This window comes from Calonectris borealis, chromosome 5 (genome assembly GCF_964195595.1).
Source record: "Calonectris borealis chromosome 5, bCalBor7.hap1.2, whole genome shotgun sequence".
Classification (NCBI taxonomy): domain Eukaryota; kingdom Metazoa; phylum Chordata; class Aves; order Procellariiformes; family Procellariidae; genus Calonectris; species Calonectris borealis.
In genome coordinates, this window is record NC_134316.1 from 4735033 (window position 1) to 4751282 (window position 16250).

The 16250-nt window shown below is 52.2% G+C and overlaps 1 protein-coding gene across 3 annotated transcripts in view; it reads left to right on the forward strand.

The window, feature by feature from the left end:
• Positions 1-213: 213 nt before the first annotated feature.
• Positions 214-16250, forward strand: part of SAMD4A (sterile alpha motif domain containing 4A) — a 106038-nt gene continuing 90001 nt past the window's right edge. Inside the window, exons 1-2 of one of the 3 annotated variants that reach the window (XM_075150778.1) lie at positions 214-349; positions 1234-1880. In XM_075150778.1, the coding sequence (XP_075006879.1) occupies positions 1685-1880 (196 nt within the window). In that variant the 5' untranslated portion in view covers positions 214-349; positions 1234-1684. Of the gene's footprint in view, positions 350-1233; positions 1881-16250 lie in introns of those variants that run through there. The other 2 variants (XM_075150777.1, XM_075150776.1) reach the window with 2 other exon arrangements.

Here is a 16250-nt window from a genome sequence, read left to right on the forward strand (position 1 = left end):
GGAGTTGCACCGTGTTTGCAAGGGTTTGCAAGCGGGGGGCGCGCGCGGGAAAGCGGCGGGGAGGCGGGGGGGGGGGGGGACGCGCGCAGCGCGCGCGTCCCCCCCCTCCCCGCCGCTTCCCCGCGCGCCCCGCCCCGCCCCGCCCCCTATGACGTCACCGGTATGCAAATGAGCGGCATGTGGGGAGCGGGGGCTCGGCGCGCCGCTGGGCTCAGTCTCGCGCCGCGGAGCCGCCGCCGCCGCTCGCGCCCCGCGTCCCCCCTTCCCCCCCTCCCCTTTCCCCGCCATGGCACGGCCCCCCCCAGCGCCGCGCCGGCCCCCCCCGCTCCCCGGGGCCGGTATGAGTCAGGTGAGTGTTTCACTGCGTAGAGGGGTAACTTTTTTTTTTTGGGGGGGGGGAAACTCCCCCCCTCCCCCTCCTTTAGCTGTGCTTTGCTGCAGTGGGGACACCCCCCGGGTGCTGGATGCATTGGGGGGGTTGCTAGTCCCCCCCTAAATGGGGGTGCTGGATGCATGGGGGGGTTGCTTTTTCCCCCCCCCTCCATGCGGTTCTGTATGCATGGGGGGGTTGCTTGTCTCGGGGCGCTGGATGCATTGCAGGGATTGCTTATTCTCCCCCATGGGGGTGCTGGATGCATGGGGGGGGTTTGCTTATCCCGGGGTGCTGGTTGCATTGCGGGGGTTGCTTATTCTCCCCCCCCCGCCCCCCGGGGTGCTCGATGCATTGAGGGGGGCTTCCCCCCATGCCTGGGTGCCGTGGGAGGGGAGTTCCCTCCCTCCCCCGGGGTGCTGGGTGCATTGGGGGGTTGCTTATTCCCCCCCCCACATTGGGGTGCTGGGTGCATTGTGGGGGTTGCTTATTCGCCCCCCCCATTGGGGTGCTGGATGCACGGGGGGGGGTTGCTTATACCCCCCTCCCCCACGGGATGTGCTGGGTGCAGTGCATGGGGGTTGCTTACATCCCCCACTCCCCCGTGCTGCTGGGTGCACCCCGGGGGGGGTGCTGGGTGCGCTGGGGGGGGGGTGCTTCCCCCATCTCCCCAAACCGGGCTGGGGGGGGGGGTCTGCTCCCACCATGGAGAGGGTGTCGGAGATCTGCTCGTTTGAGGAGGAGGAGGGGGAGAAGGCAGCGGGGCTGCGGTGCCCGGGCCGCTGCGTGCCAGGGACGAGGGCGAGCCTTCCTCCTCCTCCTCCTCCTCCTCCTCCCCCCTGACGTCCCCCTCTCTCTTCCAGGTGTGAGGCCCCCGGCGCCCCCCGCCGCGCCCCGCCGGGAGGAGGCAGCCCCCGCCGCTCCCAGCCCTGCCCGCCGCCGCCGCAGCCTCGCTGGGGGCAGCCCTGACGCTGGGGTTTTCCTTATTTTTTTTTGGCTTTTTTTTTTTTTTTTTTTTTGCCCGCCCCCCCTCTCCCCCCGCCCCGTGTCGCCGTCAGGGAACCCAGCACCGCACCGAAGCCAGAAGAGAGGGAGCAAAACCCAACCCAGGCCGAAAGCTGCGTCCAAACCAAAACCCACCCTTTTTATTGCGAAGGAGATTTTTTTTTTTTTTTTTCTTTTTAATTTTTATTAATATTATTTTTTAATCCTGACCCAAGACGTAGGGGAGGAAGCGGAGTCGGGGCGGGGAGGTTTTCCCGGTTATTTATTTTCTCCCCCCGCAGAGGTGTCTCCTCCGGCCGCCGGCTCACCATGATGTTTCGAGACCAGGTCGGCGTGTTGGCCGGTTGGTTCAAGGGCTGGAACGAGTGCGAGCAGACTGTTGCGCTGCTCTCGCTGCTGAAACGCGTCAGCCGGACCCAAGCTCGCTTCCTCCAGCTCTGCCTGGAGCACTCCCTGGCAGACTGCACCGAGCTCCACATCCTCGAAGGGGAGGCCAACAACCCCGGTGAGTGGTTTGGTTTTTTTTTTTTGCTGCAACCCTTCTTGAACGATGCTCTAATGCAGGCAAAATTAAAACACAAAAAAAAAAAACAACACGCAAGGAAAGAGGGAGGTCGGGGAGCCAGGGCTCCCCAGCTTGATTGCATTAACAGCTTCTCTTCTTACGTTTTATTTTTCAAACGGGTGATGGCTTATTTCAGTTTGATTTTTTTCACAGCAAACTACTCCAGTCTATGGCGTGGTGTAACTACGGTAGCATGAATGATTGGTGGTGGTTTTTTTTTTTCCTCCCCCCCCCCCCTTCCTCCTTCCATGCAGTTTCCTGTGAAATAAGTAAGTCAGGTCACGTAGAGTCTGGATTTTCTAGGCTTCTTTTGGACAACGTGGCTTGCTTTGCTTTCTGCAACATGCAGAAGCAGCCCATCACTACCTTAGACAAACTGTTATTTTCTAAAGGTCTGGGCAGTGGGTTATCCTTTTTTTATTTTTTTTTTTTTATTTTTTTTTTAATGTGGCAATTCCTATTTCATCATTCAGATCCTGTTTGGACGCATTTTTTCCTGCAGCTCTGAATACCCCCTTGTGTTTCAGCAGAGCTCTAAGAAAATATGAGTAGACTGTTTTATGTTACTGAACGTGCAGGATGCATTACAGAAAATGTGCGTGGCTACGAAAGTATATTTTGGTTTTATTTATACACCATGACAAGTTACTCAACTCCGTAGAAGTAAATGGAGTTAGAGCAGTATGAAAATGGCATAAGCGATGTGCTAATTGCACTGTGTGTTAACGTATTTATTTATGGGTGTGTATGCATTACAAACATGTATGTTCCTAAGTGTGTATGTGCAGATATACGCAGGGATGTGAGTCGCTTTAAGCAGAGTTTCTGAAATACAGAGTACGAGCAGGGAAGGCAAAATCTGTCTTTAAGTTGCATAGTTCTGTTTCCCCAACCTCTCAAAAAAAAAAAAAAAAAAACACCAATCCACAAAAAAAAAAAAACCAAAAAAACCCCAACAAAAAAGGGAAAAGCAAAAAAACCCCCCTGTTGCAAAGCATCCCTTTTGTTTAAAATCCCGGGGGGACCCGGGAGCTTTTCGGGCTGTGCATGTCAAAGTGGTGCCGAGGAGCAGCCGGCTGCATTTTGCTATAGGTGGAAATCTTGCGGGCTGACGGCGGCCGGATCCCGAACAGAGCCCCCAGTGTTGACGGGGCGGGAGGAATGCAGGGTCCCTCTCCAGCTGTTCCCTATTAGAGCACCGAGCCGGCAGGATTTGGCAGCTGCCTGTGCTGCCATTTGATGACAAGGTCCAGCGCAACGCCGTGTTCGACCGAAGGACGGATTTAAGTCCTTCTGCAGGAAACCAAGCCCGGGGCTGCTCCGGAGCGAAGGGATCGGGGCTGGCGACGGGGGGAGCGAGGCTGGAATTGGCAGTTCCCTTATATAGCTCGCAGGAATGAGAGGGAGGAATGCTGCCGAGTGCGTCTGGGCGCAATACTGCTGGTTTTATAAACAGCTGAAGGGCCGAACCTCATCCATTTGGGTGGGGAGGCCCCGGGGGGGGGCAGGGAGGGGAGCACGCTCTCTAAACTCGGCTGCTCCGGGATAAATGTGCAGCCTCCCATGCCGGCCTTAGCACAGGCTTGCTGCGATTCCTGCTGCAAGTCGGTGGGAGCAATGTATTTTTAATTTTTTTTTTTTTTTTTTTTTTTAATCAGCATCGCAGTTTTTCATTCAAATCGCATTTTTGGCGGTAGCCGTGTCCCCTAGGTTGGTCAGGTAATTAGGTGATTTATCTCCTGACCGCAGAAGAGGCGAATTACGAAGGAAAACAGCGTTTTGAAGTCTTCCCAGATAAAGTCACGTATGGCCGTCTGTGCGGTGGCGTTTGCTCGCTCTAAGCCGAGGTGGAAACCAGGGCTTGGACCCTTCCCATCTCTACTCGTGCGAGCAATCCCTGCTTGCCCCTGTAATCCCGTTGACCTTGCTTGGCGCAAGGATTTCTCTGTGAGCGAAGCTTGGCATCCAGCCCCCTGCCTGTCCCGTACTGCGTTTGTGGAGCTGCCTGCCCTTTCCCTGACGTTTCTTCCAAAAATGAGCTGTTCCTCCAGGGCCTTTGTAACTCCAATAGCAAAACCTGGATCCGTTGAGTTCCTCTTTCTCGCCAAACGCCCCTCCGTAAGGCTTTCCCATGGGATGGACATATCCATGCATCCTGCGGAGCAGGACGTGCGCTTTTCCGAGCCGCCCAATCCTGTTGCAGTGGAGGCAAGGGTAGCTGAGGTTTGCAACCAAGAACTGTTGGAAATAGGTTTTAGTCTCCAGTATTAATGCTGTCTTCTTCATAAAACCACCTATATTTTTTTAAATCGCTCCTGTTCAGCGCCCGTTTCGCAGTCTGGCATTTGTCGCTTGCCTGGCAATGGAATCACACCAAGTTCTTCTGAAAAGCAGCGTCATCATCTAACCTTGTGTCACGCTTTACTGTTTGAATCCCGTTGTTTGCTTAACTAATTTGGGCTCAATTCCCTCCCAGCCTGGGGCTGAGGTGGCTCCTGGTACGTTTTCCTGGTGTTTGCTGACTTGGAAATGGTGGCTCCCTGCTCGTAGGTGCCCCACCAGCATCCTTGTTGATGTTGGGGACGTGGCAACGGTGGTGTGGAAGGGACTGCGGGGTGACAGGGGTGCACAGCCTAAACGGGACGTAGGAGCTGGCTGTAAGGCATGGTGTGGTCACCTTCAACGAAGCATGGGTGAAATCCTCCATCTGCAGAGGGGTGTCACCATGAGTTAAGCAATGCTGGTCTGAATGCAACGTGCTGGTCTAATGTGCCAGAGCAAGTGTCCGAATTGGCTTAAACGGTGGGTCCTCGTGAGAAGCGGGTTGTTTTGTACATGTAGGACCTGTTGCTTGCCCCAACCCTGTTGGGGAGATGGGAAAACTTGAACGTTACTCCTAGTTCACAGCCATTAGAGGAAGGTGACAGCTCTGCTGTGTTCCTTGGTGGATGGGCACCATCTTTGGCCATACCATCGCCAACAACTGAGATCAGGAGGGGGCCCAAAGGGAGACCAGAGCATGAAATCCTTACTGGGTGGTGGAGCTGGGCTCGTGAGCCTTCAGGTGTGTAGACCAGGTGTGGAGGAAAACTCCTCTCAACAAAGGTGTCCAGGTTGTTTCTTGCCTGGTGGGCTCCACGTGAGAGGTCTGCTGTATGGCAGATGAGATGGGAAAACCTCAAGGAAGAAAAATAACTCTTTTTAACTAGTTAGTTGACCTGGAGAACAAGTATATTTATTTTGAAGGAGTTCTTATTTTTTTTTCCGAGTGTAAGGGTATTTTTGGTAATGACAGCCGAGCCCTCCTCGTTAGGACTGCAAACCTGATGTGGCTCTGCTGTGTACAGCCACGTATGACCCTCAAAAAGGTTTGAGGAACCTCCTGCTTCTGTGGCTCTTTGGATTCTTGCTCAAGCATGAAGGAATTGGATATAACCACATTGCCCACCTCAGATGAGAGACATCTTGCAGAAGGCTACACTGGTGTCTCGGAGCACGCTGGAGATGTGACTACACGTGGTGCAGGGGCTGCGCAGGTGGCTGCGAGACCACCTGCAATCCGTAGTGCGTTTAAAGGTATTGTTTGGTTATAAAGGTAAAATAGAAGTGAGAAGCAAACACGGAAGGAAATCTATACATTTCTTCATGAGGTAAAGCATACAGGTTGTCCTACATGGTGGCTATGAGTAGCCTCACAGAGTTTTAATGGTTTAACTGGTGAAGAATGTGGGTTGCTGCTAATTCAGTTTGAGCGCGAATGGCTTGGCCTGTCATGCGTGGAGAAGAATATGGAAACCATATTATCCGTGCACAGAAATAGAAGTTTCAGGTATTACATAGCGCTATTTAAGAGCCTGCTATAACTTCCTTCCTTCCTTCCAGCCTGGCCTCGCTGGGCGGCTTCGGTCCCAGCTGCTCGGAGCCGTCAGGACGCGGCGACCTCCTCCGAGCCGCCAGTAAAGGTCAGGCAGGCGCTTAACGTGCCCCGTGGTGGGAGCGGGACCTGTGCTCCTCCTGCGCCCGCCGGCTGGGGCTGGGACACCGAGGGGTGCCGCTCCGCGGGGTGCAGACCCGATGAGGAGGTGGGCTGCTGTATCCTCAAAACCTGGTCCTGGATGTTGAGTGCAGGATGTGCTTCTGCTCCCGCCTGCTCAGGCATCCCCGCTCTGACGGCCAGAGGCGTGACTAGGATTTTCTTGGGACTTCCAGAGTAGTCCCACATCCCATCCCGCCAGCCCCAGCTTTGGAGCTGCCGTGGCTTCCTCGCTCCTGCAGTCTCTGCTGGCCGACGGAGATGGCTGAAGGCTCCTGTGGGTCCTCCAGGCACCCGGACACCCATCTGCACTGACGGTAGCAGAGTGACAGCTTTAAGCTCTTGGTTTTGAAGGACAAGCAGCTTTCTTTGCCCTGGGCGCAGGACCTTAACTACTTCACATGTTAAGGCCAAAATCTTTATTTCATTTCGGCAGGCTGTCAAGTATCACAATGAGAGCATCAAAATGACCTCGATTTCTTGTCCGGGGAAGGACTGGCCGGAGGAAGAGACAAGGGTTGCAGGGAGCAGTAATGTCTTTAATTAGAGCAAGTGATGCAGCTGGAAAAAATGGCCAAGCACGAAGGTGCACCAGCTCAACGGAGGGCTTGTGTGGTTGTGGGTGGTTTTTTTTCCCCCCAACTGTACCAGCTGGTCTATTAAAAGGTATTACATGTTCCTGCAGACCTCGCCTCTTATATCCTTAGGTCGTTGTGGCTCCAGCCCTACGACTGTTGCTGCCACCCCGGCCGCAGACAGTCTCCCAGCCCATCGGGAAGCTGCTACCCCTCCGCTGTGTGAATTTTGCAGTTTGCCCCCAGTGACCCCCACTGATGCAAAACCATCCCAGTGCCCCGTGTGAAGATGGTTCTCAATTTTTTTTAATATTTCTTGGCTTACCGTTGCATTGCAATGCTAAGCTCTAGTTTAAGTGCCCTTGGGCTGTGCGAGAGCGTCGCTGGGCTGTCCCGTGGCGGGGACCGGAGGGGCTGAGCAGGCGTCCTGGGAGGAGGACGGGGCAAGGAGCTAAGCCCCGTGCTCGGTGGGAGCAATAGGAAGTTTTAAGTGCGATGCCGGACGTTGGCATCGTGTGCTCCCTCTGCTCGCTTGTCTCTGCCTGGAGAGGGGTGTGAGCAGCCTTGCCGGCTCTGCTCATTAAAAATCATGAGCTGGGGACTCTTAAATGGAGAGATCTGCTGAGCTGTTGGACACTGGCTTCTTTTCATCTGCATGCTGTTGCTTGAGCTGCTGCCGTGCATCTTGCCCCGGTTTTGTTTGCAAACTTGAGGGCTAAAAGCTATCTGTGCTGGGTTTTTTGGAGAACAGCACGGGGAGGGGAATAAAGGTACAGAGGAATGTTAGCCAGGGCGTTTGAGCAAGGCTACACGCTCTTGCAATTCAAATATTTTTATTTTTAAAAATGCTTTTCAGAGTAGCCGTGGGAAGCCCCGCAGGCCAGCGTTTGGCTCGCGCCAGCCCTGGCTGGAGGCAGGTTTGTGGCACGGCGTGAAGGCTCCCCTTCGCTCTCCCTCTCGCCCTGTTGATGGGACCTAGAGGAGACGCCTCTGGGCTTGCGCTTAACTCTTCTCTATTTTCTATTTGCTTAAAAACGCCTTCTGTTGCGGTTCCTGGGAGACGTCCCTCGGAGTCGGAGGGAGAAGCTCCCTGCGGCTCGCTCCCGAAGCACCGGCAGTGCCAATGGCGAGGTTTGCTCCCCGGCGGGGCGTGGGGCAGAGCTAACGAGGGATGGGTCATTTGGGTGGCGGGTGTGCCTCTTTCCGCATGGCAGAGCGTGCCGGGGGAAACTTTTTTTAGTAGCGATGCTTAAAATAGGGCGGGGGGAGAAAAAAACTAACTAATGAGAATAGTGTGGTTTGCTGCCCTGAGCATCATGCCGGTACAAGCGGGTCTGCCCATGGGCGGGCTGCTCTCCCCCAGAAAGACTTTTCCATACTTTGCAGCATCTTTTTACCATTTTGTCGTATAATGCATGCCTCGGTGAGGGGCCTGATGTCAGGATTAATTCCCCCAGTGACTGCAGTTGGGAAAAATCCCACAGTTGAAGTGCATGTAAACGATGCAGAGAAGCATTTCATGCATCATCACAGACCTGAACTGGAGTTCTCTGCCTGGACCAGCTTGTTGTCCGTTGATTTCTGTCCAAATGCTACCTTTCTGTGCAGATATCTCGTGTTTGTGCTTGGAAAAGTAGTCGAGATTAAGTTCTGCCCCACCAGAGTGGGTGCAGGGATGCTGTACGTGAAGGGGAGGAACCGCACAGGCATCGCTGACGGTGTACGGCAGTCTTCAACCTCTCAAGGTACGGATTGATGGGAGAGTTCAAGGATGGCTTTAGATCAGGAGCTGAATAAGAACCAACTGTAGAGCCATCAATTAAAATAATCCAGTTTGCAAATACACTTATCTTCAAATGAGATTAAATGGATGAATGGGGAAAGTGCTCTGCTCACAGCCCGGGCCGTTGCCAGCGGATCATCGTCTGTGTGGTTACGTCCTTTGGCACGATAGACCTCAGCATCTGAACAAAGCTGCGTGCCCGTCTCACCATTTATATTTTACGCATTTGCATTTGGGCCAGTTGCTTTTAAAACAGTTGATGCTCTGGTCAACCAAAGTTTCCTGCAAAGCTTCCCTGAAGCAGTTGGCGAAGGTTTCTGTGGACCAGGTAGATGACGGTGCGAATTCCCATCTTCCTGCAATTTCACAAGCCCTGGCCTTTCTTCTTCTCATCTTCCACCAAAAAATACCATTGTTATTTATTTAATTTGTGGCCCATGAAAGCAATTTTTTTTTTTTTTCCCGAGCTGGGAGTTATGTTTGCAATCAGCGTAGCTGAAATAGTAATTAGCGTGAACGCTTGCTTTATTTTAAGATGCGTTCGTCAGTGCGTTAGCTCTCCAGCTTCGTGCTTCTGTCTAAAGTTACCGCAGATAACTGTTCGGAGAAAGGGCAGCCCTTGCACCACCGCCGCACCCAAACCCCGGGGTCAGGGCTGACAGCTCCTCAGGGGTTGGATTCATCCGAGGGCGGAGGAGCTGGCGTACGGCAGCGGCTGCGGGGCCGCGTTTTGGGGTTCCCACCTGATCGCCCCACTCTTCTCCCCACTTCTTGCGTGATGCCGGGTGAGTGGAGGAGCTGGTGGCAAAGCACAAGTCACCGTGTTTGAAACCCTTTCTGTCTGCGGAAACCCGGGAGCGGGGCTTGGCTCCGAGGGTTGCAGCTGGGATGAGCCCTTACACGAACCGTGCGTGCGTATATACCTCCGAGTGTGCGCATGCCCCGTGTATTTTCTCTTTCTATTTTCCCTGAATAAACCAGAGCATTACATTTATTGCTAACTCTTGGTTACGCCAGAGCTGCTGAGGCATCTAAAAGAGGCTGATCCCCTGGTGCAGGGGATGCGCAGGCTTGCGTGCTCACCCCTTTTCTCTTAAAAAACAGTGTTTATTTTTGCAGTGCTCTGGTCCTAGAAGGAGACCCAGAGGTTTTGCAGAGATCACCGCTGAGCGTGAGTTTGGCAATGGCAAACAGCCAAGCTTGTGGCTTTCCATCTTGGCCCCACTAGTTACAAATAAAGTTGAGGTTGGAGGGAGCAGATCCGTTCCCGACTTTCCGCCTGCGCGTCGCTTCCTCTTCCGCAGCAGATGCGTTAAGTGGAGGGGCAGGATCTCATCCAAACAAGGTTGGGATTGTTTCTCTGTTGGAGAACGTGATGCTGGCTTTTTTTTTTTTGGAAGGGGTTTTATGGGCAGAAGGAATTGTGTTTCTGGCGCGGGGGCGTTGCAAGCTGGGTTTCCTCTCCCTGAGCAGAGGGCTTGGGATGGTCTCACCCATCGCGTGATGGCCATGCGATTCGGTCTGCTCTGATTCTGGGTAGTGAGCAGAAAACGAGCCCCGTTGGGGTAGGGGGACCAGCTCCGGAGGCAGAAACCCAATTTGCTTTGTACCTGGCAGCAGTTGGCCGTGTCAGGCAGGTGCATGGGCTTTTGCTGGCCTTCCCATGCAGGAGGCAAATGCATCTGTCTAAGGCGCGAGCAGATGTCAGGGAAGGATTTAGCAATGCAGATTCACCCGTCCGATGCCTTGTTCACAGCTTGCGGTTTTATTTGTGTATTTGCATGTGGTGACTCCATGGCATGGTATGGTTGTATCAAAGATTTTGGTGAAGGTGTCCGAATTGGAGCGTGTTTTTTTCTGATGGGGCTCTGTGCGTGCAGAGCTGTGCGTGGGCGTATGGTGCGGCACCTCGTCTAAGGCTTCCCGGGCTCGGGGCTCCTGTCTGGCGTGAGCAAAGGCTCCGCTTGCTCGCTGATGAAGTCTGTGGACTTCTGATCTCTGAGTCGAAACGGGAGTGCTAACCGTGTGTTTTGTACTATCAATTCTGGCTGCTGCCCTTTGCAGCCGTTTCTGGGCATTTGCAGTGCTTGAGCTGTAGTGCAAAAACTTTCTTGTATTATACAAAAATAATCCACGGGGCAGAAAAAGACTTTCTGCTGTGCGCACTACCGTGCTTGAACAAACTCATGGTCATTCTGTATTGTGAGCGTGGGACTTTCCGTTACGGAAGCTACGGATGGATGGTGCTGATGGCTCTATTGCACCAAGGGCTGTGCCAGCTTCTGCCGCAATCCCTGCAAGCCTTCCCTGACATTTGCAGGAGCTGGACGTGGCCCAGCGTGTTGAGCTATCATGCCTGAAGATGTTATTTTACTTAAAGTAATGTTAATATTGTGAGTGTCATCTGCAGGATTCAGCAGCTTTGCTCCGTTCTTTGCTCTCGAGCGAGGCAGCCCTGGAGTAGAAGCCCAGGGTGCTTTAAAAAGCTTCTTTTCTGTTACTGATCCTCGCAAGTAATTTGTTCCAGATTTCTCTTTTTCTTTTTCTTTTTTTTTTTTTTGATAAAACTTATTACAGACAAACCTGCCTTACTTTTAACCAGTTTAGTTCTCCTGTTCCTTGCCTACGCTATTGCCTGGTGGGGTATGGGCATGTGTTGTGTTTGGAGTTTTAATTGTTGTTATAAGAAGTAATTGAGTGGGTGGATAAAACAGGGTTTGACCAGGTTTAGCTTGAAACATTTTAAAACTCTCTTTCCATGCCACTGTATTTTTTCTTGTTTCTGTGTTTTCAAAGAAACCCTGAACATCACAGATCGGTTCTTCTTGTCCTCGGGTTTTTATTATTGTCCCCTTCTCTCTGTCCCTCGTCTGCAATGGAAAGTGAAGAAGGAATAAAATTGGGACAGAAATGTGGAGGAAAAAACCCACAACTTTTCTTGTGGAGAAACTTGGCTGATCTGACTTCTGCAAGCAGAACACAGTGTTTCTGCAGCAGCTGTGGTCTACGTTCATGCATTTCCCCGGTTTTCATAGTTTTCTTGTTGGGATATTCCTCTTGTTTCTCATGGAGCAAACATCAGTGTGATTTTCCTACCTTTTTTCTGTCTGTTCCCCAGTGTGCTGATATTGCCCATGGGGTCAGCTTGGTTCTGGGTAGGTTTTTTTAAAATCTTACAGTTCCAAAGAAGTGGATTATTTAAAAAAAAAAAAAAAAAAATACAAAGTCCCCAGGCTGTTTCCCTTCAGATAATGTCAATGTAGATGAAATGTTGAGTTATAACTACCTGAGTGACCTTTTTAAGATAAGAATTGTTACTGACTTGTGGTATTATGTTAAACTGATAAGAATTCTTTTTTTAAAAGAGGAGGGGAAAAAAAATCCAGCAAACCCTTCGGTAACCATAACAACTTGCTCGGCAGCGCACGGCTCCTTCCTGACACTGGTGCTGGGGTCTCGGGGGGGACCTGGGAAACCTCCCCGGCGCTTCAGGTTGATGCTGTGAGGGATGCCCGAGGTCGCTTGGCTGCTCCTCTTGCTGTCAGCCCCTGGATTTTCATCATCTGTCGGGAATTTTAGCCGGAGAGTTGTGCAGGGGCTCAGTCCTATGCTGGTGAGTGCGGTGCTGCGGATTTGGGTGTGGTGGGAGGGATGGGTGCAAGGGGAGAAGGTGCAGGGAGCAGGAAGGGTGCATTTGGAAATCAAAGGAAGATGCTTTTAATGGTCTGTGCTTAAGAAATGAGCAGCCGGGCAAGGCAGGCTCTACCTCAGCGTCGCTGTGCCAGCAGGCACAGCGCAGCCCTTGCAGCCCCGTCGGGAGCTGGGTCCCATCTCTGCCCCCCAGCAGAGGTGCCGGCTCCTCTTTTGGGTTGCTCTAACAGAGTTAGGAGTCTGATGAGAACATATATGTACTTAAAGCCTTTCTTCGCCCAGCTGAGCCCTGCTTGGGATGTTTGCACGTGCTGCTTCTGGGGACGCTGTCAATTTAAAGCAGAATTCACAGTTTTGCCGTGGACTTGGCTACCTTCTGTTATCAGGGGTTGCCACTGAGATTGTTGGAGCTAAAGAAAACCAACCGTGAGCAGTTGATTTTTCTTCCTCCCCATCCCTTTGCACTTGCATTACCCGCGTGTCGCGGGTTCCCACGTTTCGTGGAAAGCGTGTGTCTGCGCTCACGGCTCGCAGGCGGGGGTGAGCCGAAAGGTGAACGAGCAAGAAGCAGCAGCTTGGAAAGCGCAGAGACTCAGAAGGTCTAAAAGGAGAGGGGATAGGCCTGATAAAACAGAAACATACTCTGAATGGCTTAGAATTACGTTTAGGGAAAAAAAAAAAAAACAAATCCATTTGAATGCATACCAGCAGAAGAGGCAAAGGTATGCAACTCAGCGCGTGTGCTCAGGAAATCAATTACTTAAACCTGCTCGGTTAAAAGAGTCATCGCAGCAGCATGAATTCTTTTAACGATAGCTCTCAGCGCTGTGTAAAGGTGTCTTCTCGGACTGCGCTCGCTAACCTTTCATCGCATTATTCTGAAGCAGTCAGTTGGATGCTGAATGCTTTTTGTAGCCGATGTCAAATCTCGGTCAGCCGGAGAGCCTTTATAAATAAAGGTGTCTGCTTGTATTCAGGCATACGTGGATAATCGCTGCTGTAATTCAGCTGTCCAGCTTGGCTACCCGGCTTTTATAAATGACTGATCAGAGATTCCACTGAGAATGAGTATTTAAAGGGATGGAGCTGCTAAAAGTGGTCTCTGCACTGATAAGTACAGCGAGTCTCTATCCCCGGGACAGGTGGCCGGCGTTGCCCTCCTTCCACTGATGTCCCGGGTTTATATTTCACACAAAGCAAATGTTGCATTAATAAAACTTCTGTGTTGTGCTTAGATTGCAAGGCTCTGCATTAATTTTTTGCAAGCTCTACTCAAATCTTTCAGTTTGTCATCTTTTTTTCTTTTTTTTTTTTTTTTTCCCCCTCCCCTTTTTTTAAATGGGAGTGGGTAAACACTCGGAGATCTCTCTGGACAAGCCACAGCAGCTGGAGGATACTGGTTTCTCTATGGAGTGGAGGAATTTCATCAGAGGAGCTATTGTTCGACTGTGTTCTCAGCATTTTGGCAACTGTTCTTTAGATTAACCCTACAGAAAGGGGAGGGTGCTCTTTGCCGGGTCTGAAATAATTGCAAAAATGTGGGCAGATGCTTTTACATTGTTAGAAGTCGATACTGGGTTGGTAGTGGGGAAGCATGGTGTGGGATTAAGGAACGAAGAAGCCCGAGTTCTTTAAATCCCTCCTAAAGCCAGACTGGATGTTAGCACTGACGTTCAGTTGTTTTCTGTTTTTAAAATAGAAATAGTTCATTTTTCCTCCCTACCCTGACCAATCGATAGTCTCGGTGTGTAATACCCGGGGGTCCTGCCCCACGGGGGGCACGGAGCCCGGCCGACGCTGCAGCCCAGCCCTGCTGCGGCTTCGGGCTTGCCCTGGCATCCCGCAGACCCCTGAGATCGCCCCCCGTGCTGGTGTAACGTCCCTGATTTCGGCAGATTCACTCCCATCGTGGATTTGATGCTGTTTGCACGTCTCTGAAATCAGTCCCTCGGTTGGCGCCCGGTTCCTGGGTGCGCAACTCGCTTGCGGGGAGCATCGCCTGCCCCCTTGCAGCCGGTGGCCCGGGGCGGGTGGCTCTGTCCCTGTCCCAGGCCATTTCTGCACCCTCCCTCGGGGGGGAGATGCCGAGAGCCGCCGCAGGGCATGCTTCTTGCTGTGGAGGCTCCTCCGTGGGGCTGCTCGGGCCGTTCCTCCCCTCCCGAGGGCTGCGGTGGGTTGCAGCTGGCACATATCCCTAATGAACTAATACAGAATACTCACGTGCTGGATAATCCATTTTCCTGGGCAGGGGCTCTTGTGCTTGAAAAGGAGGAGGATTTGGTACGAGAGCAAGCATCCCACGTATGGCTTAGATACGGCAGGTGGGGAAGGAAACCCTCCTCCAGCTCTGAAATGTTTGTGCCTGGGTTACCTGTGTGCAGGGCTCTTCTAACATTTATTTCTCCGTGCATTTATTTATTCCTATCCTGCAGCTTGAGTCTTGGCAGAGCTATTTATATTGCTGTATATCCACGTGCGGTGTACCCCAGCCCTTTCACTATTTGCATCCCCTGCAGAAGACATCTCAGCAGAATGTGCCTTCTCTGGGGTGACTTTTGTTTGCTTATTTTTTTCATTTTTTTTTAAAAAAAAAAAAAGGTTGCTAAAGCTTTTCCCAGGAGACAGTCAGCACTTCCAAGTGACTTCTTGCATTCCCAGGCTCTTGTCCCCTGTCTTGTGTGGGAAGGCAGGGCTGTCCCTGCACGCACCTGATGCTCATGTGCCGGTTCCTTTTCGGTCTCCCCCAGCACCGGCCAGGCTTGGACCCCCGTGCCGAATTGCAGCATGAGCAAGTCCCACCTTGAGGTTGGGAACAAAGAGGGATGTGGTCTGCTGCTTGATGAACCACCCTGCTGAAGTCAGTGATGCTTTTGGCTGGGTTTAATTCCAGCGGTTGAGTCCTGCTTATCAGTGAAACAGATAAAAAAAAAACTTCTTGGGGTTTTGAGTGTAATTATTCTGAATTTATCCTGCTGAATTTGACCCTCTGGCACTGGTGGAAAAAAGGAACAACCTCCCTAATCCTGCTACGGCCACTGGATCTGGCAGTAATCTCCCTGATCTGGAGAAAACACTTTGTGATACTGACCCTTTTTTTTCTACCAAGGCACATCAAGGTGTTCTTGAGTTAACAAATAGATGCTGCTGGCAAAAGCTGGTAGCTCTGGAGAGGCAGGGCTCCTCACTGCAAACCTGCCCGGCTGCAAAAGCTTGGCACGTGCACCTTCCTCCCCTGGGCACGCCGCTCGTAGGTGGTCCAGGCTGGGTAGAAATGAGGACGACGTGCAGATGTCGAGCCCTGGATGGGGAGCTGCAGCCGTACCTGGTCCTGCGGTCGCGCTGGCTGCGAGCTGCACGCTTGGGCTTTGCTTCCCGCGCTGCCTTTGCTGCTGGTGAAAGCCCGGGGGTTTGACTCCGGGTACGCGCTCACAGCGGCGTTAAGAAGGTGCCCACCTTACCTGGTGGCGATCGGTGGTTCGTGATGAATTTTGCTTTTGGCGTTGGTGGGTTGGGAAGTTGGATCGTGAATTTTGTGCTTCAGCTTGCGGTATGAGGATGGCAGCGTCCGATTTACCAGGGCAATAAAATCTGCTGATGGTGGATAGCAAAGAACTCGCGTAATGGGTTAGGAGGTGGCTTGAGATAGCCGGACCGGTGCAAATCTGGAGGGGGTGAGTGGTTCCCGTGCACCGAGGGACGATACGAACTCGCCGTGGACCAGCAGTTGCACGGTAGCCTGAGCTCTCACCGCGAGTGCAAGGATGCCCTGCCCATCCGTGACCCGGCGTGGTCCCTCGCAGGGGACCCGGAGGAGAAACGGGAGCCCGTGAGCTGTGGCCGAGGGGTGATGAAGCCCCTCGCTCACCACGCAGCAACTTCTTCCGCTGCCAGAGCCTGCAGAGCTGAATTTGGCCCCCAGCTCCATTAGTTGCCAGCTCTGCAAAACATAACCGAGGGTGTTGGTTTTTTTTAATCTGATGTGCATATTTTGGTTCCGTTTACCCATACAATTACACTAATTTGCTTTATTATATGCAAAGAGATTAAAAATGCATCTGGCAGAGAGGATTAAAAACTAGTAATCTGGCTGTTAAGAAACACGCAATGTTTCAAGATTTCCTTTCTAGGTGTGCGGAGCTCTGTAACAAGCAAATCTGATCCTTTGTAGTTGCAGTTTTCATAGGGAGAGCTCATTAAACCTAGCGCGATTGTTCAAGTAAACGAGAAATGAATGAATTTAAAATATGACTAAATCCTACCACATTAAA